This window comes from Aedes albopictus, chromosome 3, assembly GCF_035046485.1.
Source record: "Aedes albopictus strain Foshan chromosome 3, AalbF5, whole genome shotgun sequence".
NCBI lineage: Eukaryota > Metazoa > Arthropoda > Insecta > Diptera > Culicidae > Aedes > Aedes albopictus.
Genome location: NC_085138.1, coordinates 230,384,127 through 230,410,125, shown reverse-complemented (window position 1 = coordinate 230,410,125; position 25,999 = coordinate 230,384,127). Strand labels below are relative to the sequence as shown.

The following is a 25,999-nucleotide window of genomic DNA, read 5'->3' as shown; positions in this document are numbered from 1 at the left end:
CGTGACGGTCCTGTGCAAAAACGATGGAACCCAAAGGTTATTTACACGAGAAAGGCCCAGCAAACTTGCGAGAAAGCCCCAGCAATCTCGCGCCCTTTGCGTTCACGCACACCATCAAACAGTCAGCCAGCCAGCGGCGGCCGCGGCAGTCAGCAGCGTGAGAAGAGACGTTTTTATCAATCAATCGTGAGTTTGTTCGGCAAGCGGAGGTTTGCATCATTTTCGATGAGCGTTTTCGCAGACAAGTTTTTGCGTGTGCTTCGCGTGTGATTTTCTCGGATCGGTAATAATCGCCTAGATTGGGTTCCAAATAGTGCCGTGCAAGTGAAATCCGGTGGATGCCGGCGGAAATGTGACGGGAAAATGTGAAAATCCGCAAACGGGCTTCCGTCTGACGTGAAACGAGAAAATTTAAATAACCTCACTTTTCTTCCTCTTTGTGTCGCATTTTTCTCGCGGGATCAGCAGAAGAGCTCGCGCTGTGTGTCGCATCGCAGCAGCGTGCGGAGTTTCTTTTGGTGGGCGTTCGGATGTGTGAATGTGTGCGGGCAAGATGTTGGTCGACGATGTCGATGTGTTTGTGTGTGCTAGGTGTAGTGGTGTAGCATTCCGAAGGACATCCCGCAGTGTTGCCAGATTTTAGTAGAATGTTAACGACTTATGTTTTTGTATTTATGTAAGCATAGAGATTTATTATTTCGTAACTTGCAATTTATTTTCTACCCTGACCTGATATAATTGAATTAATACAAAATATTTACTAATCAATCATTGTGATAAAAATTCGTGTACATTAGTGATACATGTACGGTAAGTAAAATGCATCTCCTGTACAAAATATAACTGATTCTTTTTTGCACTTTTCGGAAGTAATCACATTTAGTATGAAAATTGCATACCTTCAGACGTTTTCTTAGGATTTTATTGACTTGTAAAAGTTTTGCATGGCTTTTCGCGTTTGGGGTGATGAATTCAGGTAGAAACAATATTTTCAGTAAAAAAATCCAACCTCGTTGACTGATGAATACCATGGTCGTACCTACTTGTTTTTAAGCATAATCGTACCAAGCACCAGAAATTCCTCAAAAAAAAATCCGTCAGAAATTCAGAAATGCCTCCGGGAGTTCCTCCAGACATTCCTTCAGAAATTCCTCCAATAATTTTTCCTGGAAATCCTCAAAGTTTTCTCCACAAATTCCTCAAAGGATTCCTCCTGTAATCCCTCCAGGGATTCATCCTGGAATTCATTCATAGATTGCCTCAAAAATTCGTACAGGGATTCCACCTGAGATTCTTCCAAGAATTTTGCAGAGCTTTCTCCAGAAATTCATCATCATTAGCTTTATTAAGGAGATTTTCAGCCCGCGGCTACTCAAATCCAGAAATTCTTCCAAGGATTCCTTTAGGAATTCCTCCAACGGTTCCTGCTGAAAATCATCCAAGTATTCCTCCTGAAGTGCCTCCATGGATTTATCCCGGAATTCTTCCAAGGATTGCTTCAGGAATGCCTCCAGGAATTCCTTCTGAAATTGGGTTTTAAAATTTTGAAAAATGTATTCGATTTTTTTATTTTATACGAAAGAGCACCTTTTTCTGAGCCACTATGATTATTTTAAATTGATTTTAAAATAGGTTCCCCGGCACCCCGGGTTCCCGGGTTTGCTCCAGGAATACATGAAGGGAACCCTCCAGAAATTCCTCCAGCAATTTTTATCAGAATTCGTCCAAGATTTCCTCCAGATATTCGTCCAAGAATTCCTGCAGGAATTCCTCTGGGAATGTCTAACAAGAACTATTTACCGTTTTACTTTTTTCAAATTTTCTCATTATTCCTTCGTTTTTCAAATTAATTTCGATTAGAATACCATGCTTGATCCTATTATTCAATCAAAGCGAGAATTCGTCTTTCGTTTTACGATCCTATTCCTTCATAGATTCATCAATCCTTTTCTTCCCACGACTTGGAACGACTATTTCTATGGCAAGAAAGTGTTTCCGAAAATAGTGATTGAACAAAAATTATTGCACATTGTCCAAATTTTTCGAAATAAACGAAAAAAAATAATTGTAAATCAATAGTATTTTGATTGTTTATCAATAGTTCCAGTATAGAAACAAGTAGTTGGCATTTAGATTTACTTAATGAGATTACAATGATATTCTAAAAACTATTGTATCATATTCATCTAATTCCGTTTGTCTCGTGTTCGTCGAAAATCGTTGGTGCTTCAGAGCAACCATGGGAAGTAGATGGTTAAGAAATTCCTCCTGGGATTCCACCCAGATTTTTTTCAGGAATTTTCCAGAGCCTCCCCCCTAAAATATTTCAAGGATTCCTTTAGGAATGCCACCAGGGATTCCTCCTGAAAATCCTTCAGGAATTGCTCCTAGAATGCCTTCACGGATTCCTCCTGAAATTACTTCACGGATTTGTGCAGGAATTCTTCCAAGGATTTCTTGCCTTCAGGGATTCCTCCAAAAATTCCTTCAGGAACTGCTAATAAAATTCTATCAGGGATTCCTCAATGATTTTTCCTCGGAAGGGATTCCTCCTGAAAATCCTTCAGGAATTGCTCCTGGAATGCCTTCACGGATTCCTCCTGAAATTACTTCTCGGATTTGTGCAGGAATTCTTCCAAGGATTTCTTGCCTTCAGGGATTCCTCCAAAAATTCCTTCAGGAACTGCTCATAAAATTCTATCAAGGATTCCTCCAAGATTTTTCTAGGAATTTCTCCTGCAACTTCTCCAGTTATTCCTCCTGAAATTCCTTCAGGAGGTCCTCTAGATATTCCTCCAGGGATTCCTCCAGAAATTCTTCTATAGGTTCCTCCAGGAATTCTTCCTGGGTTTCCTCCAGTCCGGAGAACCCTCCAGAAATTCCTTCAGGGAGCCCTTCAGAAATTCCTCCAGGATTTTTTCCCAGAATTTCTCCAGAATTTCCTCCAAGAATTCCTCCCAAAAATTCTTCCAGGAATTTATCTACGAATTCTTCCAGGAATTCCTGCTTGAATTCTACCAGATATCTCTCCAGAAATTTCTTCAGTAATTTCTCCTGGAATTCCTCTAATTCTTCCAGAAATTCCTCAGTGATTTATCCTGGGATTCCTCCAATAGTTTCTTCAGGAATTTCTCCTTAAATTTATCTAGAAAATCCTTCAGGAATTCCTTCTAGAATTCTTCCAAAAATTCCTCGAGAAATTCGTTCAGGAATTCCTCTAGGAATTCTTCCAAGAATTCCTCCAGGAATTCCTATAAAAAAATTCCAGGAATTTCTTTAAAATCTCTTGCAGGAATTCCTGCTGGAATTCTTCCAGAAATTCCTCCAGGAATTCCTCCAATTATTCCAGAAATTCCTCAAAGGATTCTTCCTCCCTAGCCAAGATCACAGGGTTCGACGGTATTGAAGTGAAGGATGTTGAATTTAATTCTTGTAATGAAAATATCACCTTTAACACTTGAATGCGCCTCCAACAGTTCATTGCGAACCGGCTGCTACAGATGGAGTAATGGAATGGCTGATTTATCAGAAATGTTCGATATATAGGAGGGACCTGCTGGGGCCTAGTAGTTTCTATACCCAGAAAACAGTTTCGGTCGATTATGTCTGGGAGGGTTTCGAGAGTCGTTGTGAATCACAATGAAAATATTTGTGTTTTGTGACGAGTCTCGGAATCTTTTTTGAGTCAGCAGGCTTTGAACTGTTGTCTGGGCTTCCAGCTATTAGGTTAATTTTAACAATTCAATTCAAATATGTAATAATTAGTAGTATATCGTGTATTCAATTTGCTAATACATCCACTCAACATTTGATGTGCTTTCGTAATTTAATTTTCTCTATAATTATTTTTATATATGATAGTTTTGTGAGTAAGCTCTAATATGTTTCGAATGCCTAATGCTTAATAATGATTTCTTACGATATCAATTTAAAATAACTAAGAAACTAATAGTAAAAAAACAGATAAAAAACAGTCGTATAATGAGGATGAACAAAAATGGACATAACGAACACATCGACCATCGTATCAAATCATAGGCACACCAAAGATTACTGAATTATAGGTGTGGTGGGCAAGGTAATGGGTCACATCCTATTTTATTGACAGCTTCTCTTAAACTAATCAGTATCTACCAGGCCTACTAAGAGCAGTCCAATCTACCACATCTCCTTTTGTTTCAAATTAGAAAATGTGTAGTTTCCATTCACAATATAGCTGAGAGCCACCATCGATCGACGATCTTTCTTCATGTTCATTCTAATGGGCATCCCATATTCATCTTTGGTCAAACTCCTCCATCTCGATTTAAGTAGAATAATTATATCAGGTTCTGTTCCCGTTCGAGTTTTTCAACAATACGCAAATGTAATTTGTGATGAACTCCAGATATCTGCAAAGAAATAAGTAATATGATTGGACATACCTTATCCGAGCCAAGTTACTGCATAAACACTTTCGTGAGGAGTGTTGATTGCATTTAAACTCCATCAATCTTATCCAGTGTTGTCGTGCTCTGAATTCTTAGCAGTAATAGTTTCGATTAATCTTTTTTATTATTTCATCGTCTTTCATTGTTCACATTTTAAGCTGGATTGTCTTCTCCTTTTTCCAATTGTCATTTGGATTTTCCTCAACCTGTTTTGAAGTCATCTCACTCTTTCCTGAAAACTGTACAAAGGTATTATTTTGCCTTCTCTGGACCAACGCAGTGTTAGTGCGTTGTCCATTAAGGACTTTGTTTTCTACCTTCTCCGAGCCAAAACGCTGTTAACGTTTTGCTCGTTAAGGATTTTTTAGTGCCTTCCTCGTCCAACGCGTTGCTAGCGCGCTGTCCGTTAAGGACTTGGATAATTTCTCTTGCCTTCTCCGAGCCAACACGTTGCCAGCGAGTTGCTCGTTAAGGACTTTGATACAACTTTGCCTTCTCCGGACCAACGAGTTGGCAGCACGTTGTCCGTTAAGGTCTTTGATATGTCTACCTTCTCCGAGCCAACACATTGCTAACGTGTTGCTTGTTAAGGATTTTGATATTTTCTGCCTTCTCCGGACCAACAACTCATCGCGTTGTCCGTGAAGGACTTTGATTATACATACCTCCTCCAGACCAACGCGTCGTCGCGATGTCTGTGAAGGTCTTTGACGCCTATCTTACATATATTTACCTATCACAGAAAGTCCTCATCAAGAATCTCCGTCCAACAAATCATACGCCCAATTTGGATCATTTTGTCGTCATAATTATGAAACTATAGAATACTCCCATTGATTCGATGTTTTCTTGACGTTATTTGAGGCATCTTTTCCATGACTTGTTTTGGCAATCACTGGATTTGTTTGTGCTGTCGTCTCAAACGCAGATTCGATTTTTCATTCCGGTTCTCCTTCATCTACCAGCATCAACTACTTCTGCAATTTGTTTTCAACTGCCAATGCTCTTCCAAGTTCTTTGTCCATAACAGCATCACGACTTCAGTCATTAAACTCAAGGGAAACTACGTCTGAATCGTATGAACTACCACTACTTCTAGATTCTCCTTGGTCATTGTGCGTGATTCGGATGCCATCCTCGTCAGCCATTTGTGGTGGGCAAGGTAATGGGTCACATCCTATTTTATTGACAGCTTCTCTTAAACTAATCAGTATCTACCAGGCCTACTAAGAGCAGTCCAATCTACCACAATAGGGCACAACATAAATTTGAACAATAACATTCTTCAAACCTTGACATGACAAAAAAAAAAACAAATACAAAATCGACCATACGACAAAACGAAAACTTTCACACCTTCTACCGTAACCTTCTGAGTCAGTACGCAACAGTGTCTTACTGGACGACATGTTCCGTGCACGGCTGGTGAACTGCTTCTGAAGGATTACGTTCTCTATCCTATCCAAAGGCCTAGTGAACTGTCGTTGTCCGCCCAAACGCGAGACGATTGAGCGCACAGTGATGGGAGAGGTTTCTACGTCCGTCGGCGTGCCGCTAGGAACCTTTAAAAAAAATCCTCAAAGGATTCTTCCTGGAATTCCTCCAGTGATTCATCCTGGGATTTCTCCGATGGTTTCTTCTGGAATTTCTCCTGAAAATTCTTTAGAAAATCCTTCAGGAATTCCTCCTAGAATTTCTCCAGGAATTCTTTCTACAGGAATTGCACCAAGCATACCTTTAGTAATGCCTCCAGGGATTCGTCCAGAAATTCCTTCAGGGATTCTTCCTGAATTTCATCCAGGGATTTGTCCTGAAATGCCTTTGGCCTTTGCCTCCAAGAATTCCTTCAGGAATTCCTCTAAGTATTCCTCAAATGATTCGTCAATGAACTCCAAGATTTTTTCCAGATATTCCTCCAAATATTCCACCGGGGATTTGTCGTTGAACTCCTCTAGCAACTCCTCCAGGAATTCTTCCAAATATTTCTCCTGAAATTTCTCCAGGAGTCTCTCCACGAATTCTTCCGAAAATCATTCAATGATTCCTGTAGGAATGCCTTCAGGGATTCCTCTAGAAATTCCTCCAGGGATTCATCCTGGAATTCCTTTACGATTCCTCCATAAGTGCCTTCTCGAATTTCTCAATTCCTTCAAAAGTTCTCGCAGGAAATTCTACAGGAATTCTTCTAGGAACTCCTCCAGGAATTATTTCAGAATCTTTCCAAAGCTTCCTCTAAGAATTCTTCCTAGTATTCCTTTAGTAATGCCTCCATGGATTCCTTCTGAAATTTCTCGTGTAATGCTTTCAGAAATTTCTCCATGAATTCTTCCAGGTGGTTAAGTGATCCTCAAAATGGGCAACGGAATGCTATTTTAATGCTTATTTGACGCAGTAGCTCAATTTCCCCAACAGGGGAGGAAAAAAATGCTATTTTGATGCACGAATTACAAAATGTGTGCATAAAATTCAATTGTGGCATATAAGATGCCTGGATGATACAATGAACACCGCGAAAGTGCATAGAATTTTAAAATGGTGTGTGATGTGAGTATGGTACATTATTTATCCTAATAATCAAGGGAACCGCAAGATGGTGCATGCATGGCAAGTAATAATAATTTGATACATATATAGAAAGATGGTGCAGAGCATTTGAAGATGGTTCTCAAGTTAGTTGGTGCATAAAATTCCAATTGCGTGCCGCCATAAAGGTGCATGATGTTAGCATGTTGTACAGTCTGGATTTGTTGGTTGGATCACAAGTGCGCCCCGATTAGCGAATCGTGTTCGTTTGTTGGGGCAACTGACAACTGATCAAAATGTTTTAGATACACGCAAGTGACTAGAAATACGTCACGAAACATTAACATACTTCCACAAATGTTCTATACGTACGAGCTGAGTAACTCTCGCTGAGACATGCCCACTATTTACACCTTGTCTTCAAAAATGGTTTCAGTGGTAATTTTCTGAAAGTCCTCGCTAAAAAAAGTAAGGAAAATGCATTGATAGACCCTCCGTTAGTTAGAGCCACAATCATTTTTGCAGGTCCCTCCAGGAGGAATCCCGAAAGGAACTTCTTCAGGAAACCCAGGAAGAAGTTCTGATGGAATCTCAAAAGAATTTTCGATTAAAATCCCTGATGAGATGCCCGAAGAAACTGCTGGTGGAAGAGAGGAGAAGAAAACCTTGAAAGAACTTTTGGTGGAATCTAAGAAGAAACTACGGAAGAAATGCTTGGAGGGATCTCTGAAGCAACCCATGAAGGAATACAAGCAGGAATTCTCAAATGTAATCCCAAAGGAAAATCTTGGAGAAATCCCAGAAGGAAGTGCTGGAGGAATTAAAAAGGGAGGAATTCTTAAAAATGGGAATCCCAAAAGAAATTCCTTGAAGAATTCCAAAAAGAACTACTGAAAGAATTTTATTTAGAAGAATCTCCTGCAGGGTCCTTTGAAATGTCGTGTTGAAATTTAATTCAAATGAAACCAATTTGATATTCTTAACATATTTGTTAGTGAGCAAACTAATATCTTAGAAGGAGCTCCTAGGCTAATATGGCATTTGACTTTATTGGGAGCATCAACTTCCTGTTCTTCGGCATCAAGCAGAACGATAGGTGGTTTATTGAGTCATTAACTTTGGTGATAATTTCCACTGGTTGCTTGATGTTGGTGATCCGAACCTGGCAGTCGGCAATGTTTTCTTTCTATTGTTGTTTTTTCATAATATTCGTTAAACATGCAAGTTATAATTAAAATCAGAACTAAGATTCGAGTTTTTTTGGTTTTTAACATGACAATTTTGTAGTTGATTTCAATTAGAGCAAACATACGATAGTTATAATTTTGATCCAATGATATTTCTATACAATATGCCCTCCCCCTGGATATTCAATCTTGACGCGATGGGAGGGCTTAACCCACTAGCATTCTCCACTGCTTGGACTTTGAGCTAGATATATCTGGTTTACGAATTGATCGCAAGTGAAGGAATCGGCCGTAAGTGCTAATGGGAACCAAAGGAGTATCCGTGTGTGTGTGTGTGTGTGTGATCCAACTAACCCCCACTGTCCGGCAGTGGTATTATGGAAAAAAGTTTTCTGCAATATAATTTTGATGCTATTGCAAAAAGCTTTAGTCCGGGAGTTAGAAGGTGATAGCTCTATTGCAGATTCAGAGACCATTTCAGAATGGCTGGAGAGACACGTCCATTCAGAAGTCACTTTCACTAACAATAAGCCCCGCATGTGTACATTATCGTTATCATTTGGATAATGATAATGCAAACACACTTCCTGATTCAAAGAAAATCTTTGAAACTGGCGCGTATCTAGTTCATTTTGTTGTAGTAAAAGTAATCAGAACATTCTCACCGGAATCCATCCAAGCCAAGGTAGCGTTGCCCTCACAATGGCAACGTCTTCATTGTGCGGTCAGGCTTTCTCTTCGTCTCGCCACCGTTGCGTTTGCAGTCAGTCATCATTTGAACACACGTCACTTTAGCTCCCACAAAATTATGAATGTTGAGCCACGAGGATGATTCTGTAATCCCTCGCGAATCACTGATGGCATGGTGGTAGTTTAATAGTCACATACGTAAAAAACACGGAACAAATTTGCAGTCATAGGGACTTTACAATGGAAAATTACTGGAAAGCGTAGCGCCATTGACCATTGACTTTTTATAGGTTTTGTAGGGATGAATATATAGAAGTTGACAAATAATCTTAATCATTTTAATTTTTGACACAAAAATCAGCTGATTGAACTTTTTTGTTTTATATTCTAGACGGTATTATAACACTGACCAAAAAAGCAGGAATTTTGTTACGTGTTTCTTTAGGACTTAGGACGGTTGACAATCTAAAGGGTTACGGTGGATGTAATAATACTTCGAACTTAAATGATCGCAGATATGCAGAAGACGACTAGACGAAATTAAGAACACAATTTGACACATTATAGACTATATTTCGACGTATAGGGTTTGACTGATTTCATTACAACATCGAATGGAAGCTCAAAAAGTGTTACCTAACACTAATATGAGAGTTATTTGGGGATGATGCTGGTGCTGTCAATGACCAACATCGGTTATTGACACTATTGGTAATCAGCTTGAAATAATTTTCAGAATGTATTGTAAAAAACTTAGGTTATTATTTGATTTATTGTTTAGAGATGCTGTCAGAAAACTAGTTGCCCATATCGGCTAAAAACGCTAGCTCTGGCAGCTGTCTCCGAATAATTTTCAAAAATATCAAACCTGTAAACATTAGCTATGACAAATTTTTTGCTCTTTGTAATATTTCTCAGGAATAGTACCTTGAAGGCGTTGACATGTACAGCTTTTTTTTTCTCTGAATGTTGTCCAGTGATCTCGGATATTTTCGATTATTGAAATATTGTTCAATTATCATATCATCTTTGGAGCTTCCATTCGGTCAAAACACTAGTGCGATGGGAATAGTTAAAACACAGTAATTTAAAAAAAAAAAACTACTACGACCCAATGCTAATTACTACACACTTTGCTCAAGTTGACGACATCGTCTAGTCCATCGTGAGTATTGGTACTAGTAGGGGGAAAGTTGGGAAAGGGTCCAGGCTTTGCTATCAACTGTCATGCAGCTCCACCTGGTCACTCTACAAAAAAAAAATATTTCTATACAATATACATAAAGAATCATAATGAATGACATTTAGGTACTGAATGTATGAATAGTACCGTCAGTGTACCAGTAGCCGCTCATGACCCAATAGCCGCTCACTGTTGCAAAAAACAAGTTTTCACGCATAAATACCCCCTTTTCGTCGCTGATATTCTTGGACAACATAAATCAAATGAGAGCAAAGCCATTTTATGCAATATTTACCAAATAACATAAATTTTAAAAACAAAACAGTAGAATTTTTTGAGCGGCTATTGGACCCAAAAAAGCTGTAGGAAATTTTATGTGTTCCAATAACCGCTCACGCAAAAAAATACGTGAAAATTGTTAAAACTGTCGGTTTTAGTACACAGTGTATTCAATCACTATTATACACTCCCGCTGAACAGGAAAAAATAATTGTAAAAACCTAAGAGTTGCAAAAAAAAATCATTTTTCCGCAAAAGTCTATTTAAAAGATGGCATACATTTGTCCGTGAGCGGAATTAGGACCACATTGGTCTCACACAAATTGTAATAAAATCATACTTTTATGAAAAGTTCTACATAAGTCTTGTTTTGTATCTGATTGTAGGGTGGGGCGGGGCAAGATGGGTCACCTAAGGATGGATCACCATAACTTTGTAAATACAAATCGTATTGGTTTGTATTCGTCCGCCACTCTTTAATACACTAGTTAGCTATGCTAAAAGTCGATAAAAAGTTCATTGAATACACAATATGATGTTAAACAAGTAGTTTTAAAAAGTTATCGATTTTGTGCCGTGAAAAAAGTGCGGGGCAAGATGGGTCACCTTTTAAGTAATTCACATTTTCTCAACGAAAAACGTCAAAATATAAGATTTGTTCCTCATTCATATATGCTCCATATCCATACTGAGTAAACAAGAGCTACTAGTAAACATTTTATAAATTTATCTGGAATATAAAAAGCTTTACGATTTGAGTGGTCCTAATGCGACTTGAAAATCGATGTTTTCACTAAAAAAATATCATAATTTTATGTTATTATTTTGAGCATTCATTCCGCTTGATTGAAGTCATTTATGAGATAGTCTTGTAATAAAAAATAAATAACTTTTGAATGCTCCAAAAATACGTTCAAAATTGAAGGTGACCCATCTTGCCCCGCAGCCGTTTATATGGAGGTTATATGGAATGTATCGCATAAGAAAAATGGCTAAAACCATTTTATTTATTTTTTTCAATGAGAGTGAATAATTTTTCAATCAATGCCCCAAACTTTTGTATATTCATGCTGGTCATCTAACAAAATTATTAACATAATCAAAACATAAATAATGCGCCCGAAAATGGCACTGACCCATCTTTCCCCGCGACCCATCTTGCCCCGCCCCACCCTACTTAGATTAAACTAACTTAAAATGCAAAAACATTACAAATTGGCTTACCAGTCATTTAACAGATGATGTTTTTCTGCAAAACTGGCCTTAGATGAGCGGAATCTGGTACCCTGATGGTATTTCATGTGGGTAGATATCCTATGCACACAATCATTAGGTAGACACTACAGTAACCTACAACACATGATGCTCGTCGAAACTTGCGCGAATCGAATCATAGGTGGCTATGTTATCCTTCATTTAAATTGCTCACGCACGTGCACGGATTTGGAGACAATCGAGAAAGCAATCAAGAATAACATTATCTTCTACAATTTATCCCCAGGAATCAACTGTTTTTTTCTTTATTTTGAGCCAAGTCGAGCACGATAAACCGACGTACTGTACGATAGATTTAAGGTCCTCCAATTTACCATACATTTCGGCTGAAAATTCCTACTTCATTTCATTTGCGCCAGCTCATTTCAAACCGATTGAGATGAATCTTTCACAGGTTGTTTTACTCGCCCAAAGGCATAATTCTTGAGGATGCCCGGTGGAAATTCCCGACATTATTTAAATAAAATCCCGAAAACTTTTGTGTACAGGGGATAGACAAAATGATCGGGACAGATAAAATTTTCATTTTTCAAGATATGGTCAAATAGCTGTAACTTTTTGAAAAGTGCATCAAAAATAAAAAAAAAATACTGTAAGTTGATCAAGTAGTTGTGTATCAATCAAGGTATCAATGGTCCAATTTTGGGCAAGATCGGGTTATTGGGCATGAAGTTAGAAATATTCTAGAAAATGTCAAAAATATTCGATAGCTAACTTTGAGCTATTATATCTCCGGATTCAATGAACCGAATGCAATGAAATTTTGAGCGTTTAGTGAAAATTTTACATGTCTCGATCATTTTGTCTATCCCCTGTATTTGGGCCAGCTATTGGGAAAGGATCCAGTCCTTGGTCCAGGCTTTGCAAAACTGTTCTGCAGCTTCACCGGTCACTCTAAAAAAAAACTTTGCATGAATGATTAATATGCCGACATGAAGTTTATACATTTTTTTCGTAAAAGCGAAATGAATTCTGTGGTGGGTTACGTGCTGATTTCTTGACAGCTGGATGTGCAATTCTTTGACTTTTCTTCTTAGCCTACTTGATTAACACTAACCTACCACAAATTCAATCAAACAAAATATCTCAACTTTAGATTACTATAATTATGCCATGTTGCTGTCCAAGTTGTGCTCAAAATTCTCAACTAATTTAATAACTTAGGAATATTTAACATAAAGTCAATTTGATTCCAACAGGGACCATTCATAAACCACGTAGACTTTTTGGGGGGAGGGGGGGGGGGTCTAGCCAAAGTCTACGCTCCATACAAATTACAAAATTTTTGTATTAACGAAAGTCTACGAGGGGGGAGGAGGTTTCTGGGATGGCCAAAATTTGGTCTACGTGGTTTATGAACAGCCCCATAAAGGTTGAGTTTTGGTCTGAGTTTAGCTTTGATAATAATGATATTTTGACTTCAATACTGTAACTTTTATTCAAGTAGGTACTTATTGAAGAAAAGCATAACTAAAATTTAATCGGCATTTTTTAGGTGATCCAACCACCATTCAGTTGACCCAACCTTCATTAATTACTCTGTTTACTAAAACAACAAATAATGTTATAGGTATTTAAAATCAATTTTATTTATTATTCTGCTTCAAGGTAAAGTCAATAGGGGGATTCACTTAACAGCGTAAACTGATTAAACTGATTAAACGTCGCGATCACCAAGGCAATCTTTGATTATTTCATTCGCAAAATCATGAAACATTTCAAATAAGCAGAAAATCATGGCTTACGCAGCAATTTAATCTGTTTAGTGAGTACCCCTAATGTGAGTATTAGACGTGATTAGACTATCATTGGGGTAAAGTATCCATCCTGGTGACACTGCTTTCTGTATGTTCCTTGTTTGTATTGCTGTTTCGCACCTACACATCTTTCTCTTGCGTAGTATGTATGAATGTATGAATGAATCCGTAAGAATACTGCGCTCAAAACAGAGGAAAGAAAAATAGTGAAACTTGATGCAAGGAATAGCGAATAAATACAAAAATAATAATATCACTACCAGTGTCGTGAAGTTCTTGAAGTAGTGTTGTTCAACTAGCGAATGTTTGCACGCAAAAACGGCTACGCTCAAAAATGTGTTCGGCCTGCACATTTTTAGTAAACATCCATGCCGCACATGACTGTGTTGGAAACACACATTTTTTTAAAATTGCTCGTACGCTCACATGAGCATGTATTTTGCAATAATTTCGACATGGCAACCTCACTGGGTTTATAAACCACCTTCAAATACCGAAAAATATTGATATTTTGCAAAAATGTGCGCGTACGAGCAATTTAAAAAAATGTGTGTTTCCAACACAGTCCTTGTGCGGCATGGGCGCTACTCAAAAATGAGAGCTTTTATTTTAGAGAGTGTATTTCCACAGTGCGATCATTCCAAAAGAACGGTTCGAATCAAGTGTATCGTATTATCTTCCGGAGGAACCTTGAAACTGTTCCGCGGTTTTTTTGGTGAAGAAAATAGCGCATTCTCGCTGCCCGGGACCAGATACCGTACGGTGCATTTGTGTTGGTTCCGCGCGGCCAGATAGTGGACGAATTCGTGGAAGTCTAGCAGAAGGCGCGTGAGTGTGTATTTGTGTGCGGCAGGGATGGCACAGCAACACAAGCTGCACTCTCGGGACCAGTACCAGCAGCAATTCGTGGCGACCGTCGCCGGAGGAACTACTGGCATAGGAGGAACAACCGGTCACGGCAGCAATAGCGAAAAGCGCAAACATCGCGTGTTAGAGTGTGATAGTGATGAAGATGATTTCGCTGGATTCGACGAGGACGCCACCCGTAGCGAGAACGGTAATCGATTTCATTTTATTCCCATCATATACCTTCATACGCATTCCCTTTTTCATTTCCCGTCAGGGTTGTGTGCTCTCGACGGTGCTTCCATTTTTGTTGAGCTCCTACACATTTTTTGGCCCGTGGTCTGGTTGTCTCAAATTTTGCCTTTCCCGAAAAAATATGACATTCGCATTTGACATAATCGTAATTATGTAATTTCTTGTTTTCGTTTTTGATGCTGTCCGCGGGAATTGTCACATCGACGACTGTCACATCGAAAATTGCAACCAAAACAGGACGTTTAGGACAGTCGCCCAATTTATCAAATTCGATTTCCGCTTATGTGAATCTTAAAAAAGCTCGTGATCTGCAGGCAGCTCTTTCGAAACCATTACCATCAGCAGCAGCAGCACCATCGTCATCGTCAACATCATCCGGAGCGCCGCCAGTGACGGGAGGTAGTGGTTCGGCTGCTTCGGGTGTGAGCTCTCTTGCGGCAGCAACAGCAGCAGCAGAAAAACAGGTATCCATTTTATCTTTAGTGGCGACTTCGTTGGCAGTTTTCTGCGTGGGGATTCGTTTTGATTGCTGGATGGGTACGGACCGAAGGGTTTTTAAGGGAATGCAAATTTGCTTGTAAAATGGGTGGCGTGGCTGAGCATGAACATAAAGCAATATGCTACATACAATGAACTATTTGTAAATGTTTCTATTATTTTTATTGCAATTGGTAATTTGTAATTTATTAAAAACGATAACCTGCCAGTATACACTTTAAATGAGGTCAGGAGGAAACAAAATCAAATTGGCTGATAGGAAGACATTAATTTAGGATGTCTTCAAATTTTGAAGACATCCTAATTATATCTCGGATACTTTTTCAAAACGACGTATCAACATAGGATTTGTGTGTATTATACGTCGTTTTGAAAAAGTATCCGAGATATATATTTTTTGTGGAGTGACCAGGTGGAGCTGCAGAACAGCTAATTGCAAAGCCTGGACTCATTCCCAACTTTCACGATGGACTAGACGATGTCGTCATCTTGAGCAAAGTGTTTAGTAATTAGTATTAAGTCATTGTAGATTTAAAAAAAATACGGGGTTTTAACTATTCCCATCCCACATATATTCTGGTTAAATGGAAGCTCTAAAGATGATTTGATAATTGAACAATATTTTAACATTTGCAAATCGCCGAGGTTGTCAGTTGTCACATTTAGAGAGAAAAGAAGCTGTCTATGAATTTTATGACATTTCGGTATGGTATTCCGGTCTGGTATTTCCAGTACTGACGGCTTCGCCTCAAAAGCGATAGTCCAGTTCGCTATCCAGTATCATATACCGCGCCATTTCCGCTAACGATCGATCTAAAAACTGTTTTGTTGTATTTAACACATAAATCAGTGTGAACTTCTTGACACCGTTGTCGCAGTACCCCTTGATTGGCCCTATGATTATCTTGGGTACTCCGTCAAACTGACAATAAGTATCATGAATAAAGTTGCCCTCCAGATGTTACTATGTTCCAAGGATACCTATTGTCGATTACCTGACAATTTTTTAGCTCATTTGTTGTCTTGTTCGCTATCCAGTATCATATACCGCGCCATTTCCGCTAACGATCGATCTCAATACTGTTTTGTTGTATTTAACACATAAATCAGTGTGAACTTCTTGACACCGTTGTCGCAGTACCCCTTGATTGGCCCTATGATTATCTTGGGTACTCCGTCAAACTGACAATACGTATCATGAAATATTGTTGCCCTCCAGATGTTACTATGTTGCAAGGATATTGTCGATTACCTGACAACCGTTCTTATTTGTTAAATACTCAGTTAGAAAGCCTAATAGTGGAATGTGATGTTCGGCAAATTTGTAGATTAGTTCGAAGATCGAAAAATCCGATCGTTTAGTTTGATGATTAGGTGGTACTAACACTTTTACGCCGTTAATATTCGAGTTAGAATATGGTGTCGTTAGTGATAACTGTAGGAAAAACAATAACCTACCAGTTTGTTGAGCACCACATTTTAATAATTAGTCATAAGTCTGAGATAAAGACGAATGATGTCATTCGAGGATGCAGTCTTTCGTACAGCATTGCTGGCGGTAGTCACTCAGTGGTATACAATCGGCCGTGGGCAAGGGAATTGCGCCATCAGTTTCCCCCCTTTCTTTTTATTGACCTGCAAACTGACGTATCAGGCATCGTTTTCGCATAAAAATAGAAGATCACCTAGACTCGCCATCTTTTCAGCTTCAGAAAGCACATAGCCTGTGTAAACGGCCTAATTGCAATGATTTTTAACGTTAACGTTCAAAAAGCACAATGAACTTCAACGTTAAAAATCATTGCAACAAGGCCGTTTACACAGGCTATGTGCTGTCTGAAGCTGAAAAGATGGAGAACAGAAAAATTAAGCTGACAATCCAGAATTTTGAAGTTCTAAAAGCGCAAGAATTTTGCAGTTGTTTATCTGCTATCCGTTAAAATTTTGTTTGCCAAACTGATCAACTCGAAACGACTCGCCGCAACTATAATTGGCAGTAGAATTCCGTTGCAGTTATTGAACGGTATCCGGTAGGCGAAACGTATCTCGTCCGTTTAACGATCGTCTACTGTGCAACTTGAAATTTAGCATATGCACCGCTGTATAAAGCAAAGGGCCAAAGGGGGTGGTATGGTGGACCAATAAGTAGAGACACTTATGCAAAATCCGCGAAGGGTTAAGAGTTTGGTTTTCCAACAATATGCTCCAGCAGAATTCCGCTACTTGAACTCAGTAAACCAGGGGTTTTCAAATTCTTCGTCCCTCGGAGCACTTTTCCCATTAGGTTCATTAGAGAACAAGTCTTTTTCAATGCATTAATCACACAAATGCACTTATTCCATGGAACAAACATTTGAGATTGGAAACACCATACAATTAATTTTTAATACCGAGTTCGGTGAATTTTTGGTGCATGCTTGGTACAATTTTATGTGAAACTAGGCTGATTTTTTATATTTTCTATGTTTCATGTAAACTTATCATAAATGCGATAGCTGCCTTTTTTGTAAATTTCGTGTAGACTCTTCGGCCTACCTATTTCCAAAACAAAAACTCCATTTATCTATACCTTTATCAAGCCAGAAGAACGAAACTAACCGATTCTGTAATACTTCATCATCCAGGACGAAATGGAATCCGGTCTGATGGGATTCGGCGCCACAGGAAGTGGAGGTGGGGCAGGCATATTTGAGCCCAGCGGAAAAGCTGCCATGTTAATGGCGGCGGCCAATCAGGCCAAACGGAAAGTGGTTGCCCCTGTCAACGCACAAGACGAGGCATTCAAGCTACCCTTTAAGTTCGGCTGGAAACGAGAATTGGTAAGTTTCTTAGATTTATATATCTGGAATTAGAGAGCCGTATATTGGATGTGAATAGATTCATATGGCGCCCCATTCCTTAATGGATTCTTAAGAAATTGAAACTAGGTTTAACGTTGATATCCGTTGGTTTCAGGTATACCGTGCAAACTTGGACGGTAATAGTAAAGACAAAGGCGAGGTTTACTATATTACGCCATCTGGAAAGAAATTGCGCACGAGAAATGACATTGTCATGGCCCTACAGGATGGTCTCACTATGGATAATTTTACCTTTATAAAAGATCCAGTCGGAGGTTCGCCCGATGAGGAAATTATTAGGTAGGTTTCGATTCACAAGATTCTCAAACGGAACCACGAGCAGTATGTAATGATTATCCTTTCAAACAGGAGTGCCAAATCGTACGGAACTACACCGCGGCGGTCGGTAAATTCAGTCGCTCCACCTGTGCTGGAGTCATCATCCGATAACAGCCTAGGTAAACGCATTCCAAAACCAAAAATGCCCAAAGGAGCCAGCCCGCCGCCTCCTGCTTCATCAGCTCGTTCTTCACTGGGGCAATCGCGGACGCCACCTTCTTCGCGCTCTAATTCCCAAACGTCGCCTAAATCGGGCGCCATCGTAGGAGGTCATCGAGGCATCGCCGGAAATGCCGTTGGACAAAAACTGAACGAGAATGCTTTCGGTGCCGCCAAAGCCGGAAAGCTCAAGAACAAGTAAGTAACACTCTTTATTTTACGCCTAAAACCCTTCATCCGCCGCCCTCCATTCCTTTTATCATTCATATTACGCTAAAAAATCCACCACTTTCAATCCCTTTCTGCGCCATTATGAACAATACAATTTTTGGGATCTGCTGAATGAATGAATGATGATGATGCTGTAATACCCTCCGTCCCCCGTCCAGAGTGGAAACGTGCACCATCCAGTGTCTCCCGGCGATGGGGATGATTCCTCAGCTGCAGTGCATCTCTTGTCTGTGCATGTACCATCCGGAGTGTGTTGAAGCAACTACGGCTGAAATTCTAGCGCGAAGGTTTACGTGTAAGGTGAGAACCCCTGCTCAATGCTCAGTCTACACACTGAGCAAAATGAAAATAGCGCCATCCTGTTTTGTAATAAGGTTTTCATTCATTGGCCGTCGGCTACGTAAGACAATTTTCTCCATTCTAAGCCCCGCCTCCTGTCGTAGTAAGATTTTTGTATGAAAACACAAATACAGGGGATGGCCAAAATGTTTGGGATAGACAACTTTTTTTCTCCCGCAAAAAAAATCAACATGCTGTAACTTTTCATAGAGTGCATCTAAAAATCTCAAATTTTGAGTGTTTGTCATCCTATTATATGTGCATCATTGGTACAAATTTGGGCTCGATTGATTAATTTTTCGCGAAGTTAGAACCGTTCGGGTAAAACACTATTTTTTAGACAACTAGTTTTTGAACTGTCATATCTCGGAAACCAGTGAACCAAATTGAATGAATTTTTTAACGTTCATCAACAATATATTGATACTTAATACGACGTTATAAAATGTAATATTTTCTCACGACGAATTAAGTTATAGGGTAAGAAATCAAGCTTTGAACTAGTCAAATTGTAATCTTAATTTGAACCATTTCAAAATTCATTAAAACGACGTACTATTCAGGCAAATATTGTCCCGAAAAAGATGTTAAACAGCTTTCCGTAATATAACCTGATAACATGGACTTTAAAAGCATTGAAAAAAGCGTTTTTGTCATGGAAAACAGGCAATTGAAAAATCACTGTGATTTCACCCATTTCCCCCAAGAGAAAGCACATTTTCGGTGCACTCGTACAGCTCATGCATTGTATCACACGCAATATGTGAACACGTCAAATGAAAGCTTATTTATCGTAGAATCGACCAACCGAATAATATTTCGCATTATTTGTCATAAAATTATCAAATTTAAGTGATTCTTACTTGGAGAATGTTATCTTAAGTTGAACCATTTGTTATCTAAATTTGAACTAGTAAACGGGGGTGAGCTTCTAGTGTTGTCCTGTAGATTGCGCTAGTGGTTGCTTTGTTTACTCTTGGAGGATGAAAAAATCCATATTTAGTTTCCAAATTCCTAAAGAATTTCGAACATTCTGAGTTGAGATTCCACTGCCTAATGAAAAATAGGTATGAGAATTAGCAGATTCATGTGATTTTTCATTGTTTAGCATGGAATTGGCTGTTTTGTGAGTTGCTCGAGCTGCTGCCGCCAGTAGTTCAAATTAAGATTAAAATTGGTTCAAATTATGATTACGATGGTTCAAATTAAGATTAAAATCATTGTTGATGAAAAATCAAATATTTCAATGAAATTCGGTGCAAATACAAACTTTTTACCATTTAACAGAAAGCTTATACCCGTGGCTTTCATGTACATACGATTTTGCCGTAGTAAATTATTTCCATGTGGGAGAAAAAATCACTTAAAATTTGCACTGCTTCAGAAAGCCGCAATTTGGTTCAAATTTTGATTACCTACCCTACCGGGTTGAAATTTTTACCCATATAGAGGAAAATAAGTCAAATTTACAATACCACACAAGAATTATTAAATATGCTCTTCCTTCAATCTAAATAGGTTCTAATATATCTGATTAGAGATAATTTGAGAACAGAAGTGGAAAATCTTTGGAAATCAACACGAACATTTATTGACATTGATGTAAAAAAAATACATTTTTTCGAGAAGAATCCAAAAAGTGTCAATCCATGATAACTTTGTTCAACGTTTAAAAAGTACTTATGTTTTAATAGTTTGTGAAGCATTTACATATTGTTTGTGTACGTTCAAAATTTCATTTAATTCGGTTCACTGGTTTCCGAGATATGACAGCTCAAAAATGAGTTGTCTAAAAAATAGTGTTTTACCCGAACGGTTCTAACTTTGCGAAATATTAATCAATCGAGCCCAAATTTGTCCCAATGATGCACATATAGTAGGTTGACAAACAGTCAAAATTTGAGATTTTTTGATGCACTCTATGAAAAGTTATAGCATGTTGAACTTTTTTGTGAGAGAAAAAAAAGTTGCCTATCCCAAACATTTTGGCCATCCCCTGTATGTTCGTTAATTATCTCCGTTCCGATTTCTCTGTGTATTATTACAACGATTCCGTCAGGAATTCCTCCAATGTTTCTCTATGAATTTCTTGACTGATTGCACCCAACATTGCTATAGTAGTTTTTTTTTAAAGAACTGTTCCAGAGATTGTTAACAGATTTTTTTTAGTGGTTCCTTCTGGATTTCTTATAAAAATTTCACTAGAAATTCTTAAAGCGATTCTTCTAGAGTTAGCTTTCCTCAGATATTCCACAAGAATTTCTTTTCAGAATTTTTCTAGAGTCTTCCCTAAGAATGTTCCAGAGATTGTTTCAGATTTTTTTTTCGGAAGTTCTTCTTAAGCCTTTCTTTTCCACGACTTTGAGCAACTATTTCTATGCCATAAAAGCGAATCCAGAAAAAGTGCTTGAACAAAAAATATTGCAAAATAGCCATTTTTTTTCAAAATCAGCGAACTAGTTTTTAGTTGTAAATCAATAGTTTTTTGATTGTTTTTCAATAGTTCCACTATTGAAACTAGTAGTTAATCATATATCTAAAAAAAATATTGCACTATGTTCAACTATTTCCGTTTGTCTCGATTTTGTCGAAAATCGATGGAGCTCTCTGGGAAGTAGAGGGTTAAGCCTAGGTATAAACTTCACATCATTATTAGGAATAGCACAAGTATTATGAATTGTTAATCTCTAATAATTAGGTATTATTCAAATTAATCTTATATTTAACCCGCCGTCAATTATAAAAACATGAAACAGGATGATGCTATTTTTGTTTTGTTTCGTATATCTTGAATGGTGGTGACTTTTCTCTTTGTATCTCAATTTTCAAGATTTGCATGGATGAACAATCAGCCGCTCCGGATCTCTCAGAAAGCGTGACACCTTTCGATAAACCCATCATGACAAATCCCGTCACAACGCCAATGCAACCGTTGGCAACGCAGTCCCTGAACAATGGAAATGCAGCTACTGCTCCAGTGATCGATAAGCAGAAGAAACCCCCTCCACCGCAGCAACCACCCAAAACCGGCCCTGGCACACCAAAGACTGGTGGAAAAGATCCACCTCCGCAGGACGTGATAGTGGTTGGAAATCATCAGTTCATTGTCGTTCCGAAAGGCAAACCGGCTCCTCCAAAGGCTGCCAAAAAGCAATCCAAGCAACCGGCACAACAACCAGCTCCAGTTCAGCAGCAGCAACAGCCACAGCCAACTTTTCCCCAACAACAGCAAGAATCACCAGCAGCAGCCCCACCACCACCACCACCGCAGCAACAACCATTACAGACATTACCAGCTGTGTAAGTATCACCAGGACTTCGTTGGCACATCTATCTCCATTTTATAGTTTTTTTCCCGTTCTCACCGTTGCGTCGTCGGATTGAAGCAACACCAGAACATCAACCTTGCCAGTTTAGCGATTTTTTTTTCTTTTGCTTTCAGGGTTCAGTCCCGTCACCAGATCCCAAAATGATTGTTCTAAAACATTATTTCCTATTCTTCCTCGTTCATCCACTATCCATAGTTCACTATTGACAAATCGAATAAAACAGTTTAGGATGCGAACAATCTATTGTTATCCATTCTTGTTTTTCTTTTTGTAAATTGCAGCGTGGACGACAGTCGAAAGTCAGTCGGAAGTGGTGCTACAAAACAACAGGCGACCAATCAAACCAGCAATCGAAGCTTTATCGCAGCAGATTTGGCGGCCATCAGTCAGAACAATAGCAATGCACGGACGTCATCGCTAGCTGCCGGAATTGAGCAGAATCGGATGTTTGCATCGAACTTCTTCTCTAACGTATCGGTTGGATACGATGTACTTCAGCAAACGTTCCAATATCTCAAAGTGCAGGTACGTTTGTTTAGCTGTTTTTCTGTGTTGGGGACATAATGCAACTAGAAAGTTGATCTGTTGTTTAGCGTTAAAGAGTTGATAATCGTAAACGTATTTACCTGCCTTCCTTTGCACAACAGTCCAATGTGAATAGGAAACCCAGCAAACATGGGTCTGTTATGCGAATAGGGGCAGTTACTAATTAGGTAGATTTTCCTTAGCATTTCCGTGGAAATTCAATTAACAGTTGCGAAAGGACCTTTATGTCAAATGCCCATTTTATTTTTTACTCTTCTTAATGTAGTGCTCTTTTTAGTGTGATTTACACTGATTTATGCTGAACGACTATCATACCAAACGTGTCAGTAAAGCATAACCTTCATTACAATACATGCTCTCTCGTTACCATTCCAGGAATTACTGCGTGCCAGCTGCGTGTGTCGAATGTGGAACCAGGTTGCCAATCATCCCAGACTGTGGAGAACTGTTCGAATGAAGAATTCACACGTCAACGATTGGAGTGGTTTGGCGCACACCCTTCGCCAAAATGGCACCAAGCATTTGGATCTGCGGAAGATGTTGATCTCGGGCAACAGCGACGAAATGTGGCACAGGTTTGCGGAAAATATTTCGCACGTCGAAAACTTGGAGAGAATCGATCTCTGTCGATGTTCATCGACTGTGGTTGGCAATTTGATGAAGTCTAATCCAAATCTCAAGGTGATCAACGCCCTTGCGATCAAGAATGACCCTCTGGATTTCTCCAACTTTGAATACGGACAGTACCTTCATGAGCTGAGGCTCAAATCATCCGCAGCCGTTTCTGTGGAAAACGAGCTCTCGCAACTTGGTTTCCTCAAGAATCTACGGCACCTTTCGTTGACGTCGATTCAAAAGCTGGGTTCTACCTCGATCAAATCTTTGGAGAACTTGGTAAATTTAGAATCGCTAGAATTGGGCGAATGTACCGAAATTGGGCAGAACTTTGCAGAAATTCTTCCGTACCTAACTAAACTGCAGCGACTACGATTGGAAAAAGGTCAGGAGAACTTCAACATGTTTGCAGTGTTGGAAGGAATCGCAGTTCTTCCAGACCTGAATCAGTTAGAGCTTATCAACTGCGATGTAAAAGTTGGATTCGACAAACACATCAACAAATGTAGCAATATCAAAAAGTTGCTCCTCATCCCGACTTACGTGTCGCAATCTGCGGCCACAAATCACATGGTGCTTAGCGGAATAGCAAAGTTGAAAGATTCTCTCGAAGTTTTTATATGGACCGTAACGGTGGAATTGTTGCGAGTCACGGAACTGTACATAGATCAATGTGATACGAAAAACCGCGATGACAAGAACAGTCCCGGCGAGAGCATACCAATTCTGAAACCGGTCCCAGGGGTGGACGAGGTTCCGGTGGCCAACACCTCTAACCCAGCCGATACTCCGGCGCAGGTAGAAATCGTTCCCCTTACTACCGTTAACAGCATCCTCGATCGATCTCTCCCCAAGACGAAGCTGAAAATCCTGAAGATCCCGTTTGCCAGCACCTGGAAGCAAGGTATGATTGAGTTACCTTAGATTCTCGTTGTTTGAGTATGTTTGTGTCCAGAGCCAGCGTGATCCGGAGGAAGCCCATCATTTTAAATGTAAAACTTAGAGGTAAATTATTCGTATTAGTTCTCTATGTGTATCCTGTAATAGTTCCATATAGTGTAGTAGAGATGTGTAAGGTGAATCATCAGACACAAGAGGAAGTATTTCGCACTGTACATAAATCACATTTGTTTCCAACTGTCTGGTTGGTTATCGAAGGATTACCCATTAGAGTCCGCTGTTTTACGCGGCTTACCCTTAAACTCGACTCCTGAAATTGTCTCGTCAGATTGACACAAAAATTGATGAGTTGGTTGTTGATTGGATGATAAATTTTATTAAAAAAATGTTGAAGAACGAAACAATAACGCGCTTTTATCAGAAACATTTGCTTCAAGGCCACTTTTATCATTTTTAGCTAAGTTCGACAGTAGCCGAGCTTAAGCGGATATTTTTTCGACATTATGATGTAAAAAATTCTATTTAGGTTTACGGCATTTGCTTTTCCCATCACGTGCACCCTTCTATGTAGTTGAGTAAGTTAAGGAAGAAGAGAATAAACTATGTTTAGGCATGTGATACGTAATGGAAGATTTGTTATCCGAAATTTCTTGGTCGACACGGGCATCTAATAAACAATAATTTTTTTTCGAATCTCAAAATCTACATCATCACCGTTTGATAAGTTATTGACAAAGGTATTTTTTCACAAATTCCTCCTGTAGCACCACCTCGAAAATCTTCTTAAAAATCGTCTATTATAACACTGTTTCAAATGCTTACCCTGTCTTGCTCAGTTTCATCTGTAATCCGATTTAATCGTATCGACTACGAGTTCGACCTTTGTTGCTTCGCTTTTCAGCTCTGGAACCTTTTCAAATGTTTTGTCAATTATGTCCATGTCATCCGCAAAGCAGACAGATTGACCCGATCTCGTAAAAATCGTACTCTGGCTGTTGAGGCCGGCTCGTTCCAAGACACTCACTTTCCAGGCCGTTATTGGAAAGGTAGGCATAAGAGTTCGTTACCTTGCCACAATCCCCGGGAAGGTTTGATTGGTATGGACTGGAACTGTACAGCTCACATGAAACGTTTGCGCAATTTTGCGTAACATCAGTTGTTGCATGGAACAGTCTAGTAAGCCGTGCTCGTCCATGATTGTCGACAGCTATAAACTGTACAGGTTGAGTGTAGGGTGGGGCGGGGCAAGATGGGTCGCATAAGGATGGATTACCATAACTTCGTAAATACAAATCGGATTGGTTTGCATTCGTCCGCTACTCTTTAATACACTAGTTAGCTATGCTAAAAGTCGATGAAAAGTTCATTAAATACAAAATATGATGTTAAACAAGCAGTTTTAAAAAGTGATCGATTTTGTGCCGTGAAAAAAATGCGGGGCAAGATGGGTCACCTTTTAAGTAATTAACATTTTCTCAACGAAAAACGTCAAAATATAAGATTTGTTCCGCATTCAAATATGCTCCATATCCATACTGAGTAAACAAGAGCTACTAGTAAACATTTTATAAATTTATTTGGAATATAAAAAACTTTACGATTTGAGTGGTCCTGAGGCGACTTGAAAATCGATGTTTTTACTAAAAAATTATCATAATTTTATGTTATAATTTTGAGCGTTTATTCCGCTTGATTGAAGTCATTTATGAGATAGTCTTGTAATAAAAAATAAATAACTTTTGAATGCTCCAAAAATACGTTCAAAATTGAAGGTGACC

At 39.0% G+C, this 25,999-nt stretch overlaps 1 protein-coding gene and 1 long non-coding RNA gene across 4 annotated transcripts in view; one reads left to right on the top strand and one right to left on the bottom strand.

Annotated features, from left to right (window-relative positions):
* The window catches only part of LOC134291521 (uncharacterized), a 28,861-nt gene extending 15,969 nt beyond the window's left edge, over positions 1–12,892 (bottom strand). The window contains exon 1 of the long non-coding RNA XR_009999135.1: positions 10,704–12,892. This is a non-coding gene — a long non-coding RNA (uncharacterized LOC134291521). The remainder of the gene's footprint in view (positions 1–10,703) is intronic.
* On the top strand, positions 141–24,839 carry LOC109405485 (uncharacterized). Of its 3 annotated transcripts, none has more exons than XM_019678576.3 (10): positions 145–283; positions 13,955–14,381; positions 14,663–14,889; positions 17,548–17,742; positions 17,879–18,063; positions 18,133–18,459; positions 18,651–18,792; positions 21,662–22,131; positions 22,442–22,685; positions 23,082–24,839. In XM_019678576.3, exons 2-10 carry the CDS (start codon positions 14,180–14,182, stop codon positions 24,243–24,245), a joined length of 3,156 nt encoding a protein of 1,051 aa, XP_019534121.3. In that variant the 5' UTR covers positions 145–283; positions 13,955–14,179; the 3' UTR covers positions 24,246–24,839. The 3 variants fall into 3 exon arrangements, with proteins under 3 accessions (XP_019534146.2, XP_019534121.3, XP_062715375.1); XM_062859391.1 differs by having other exon boundaries at positions 194–283; positions 13,938–14,381; XM_019678601.3 differs by lacking the exons at positions 18,651–18,792; positions 21,662–22,131 and having other exon boundaries at positions 141–283.
* Positions 24,840–25,999: the final 1,160 nt, after the last annotated feature.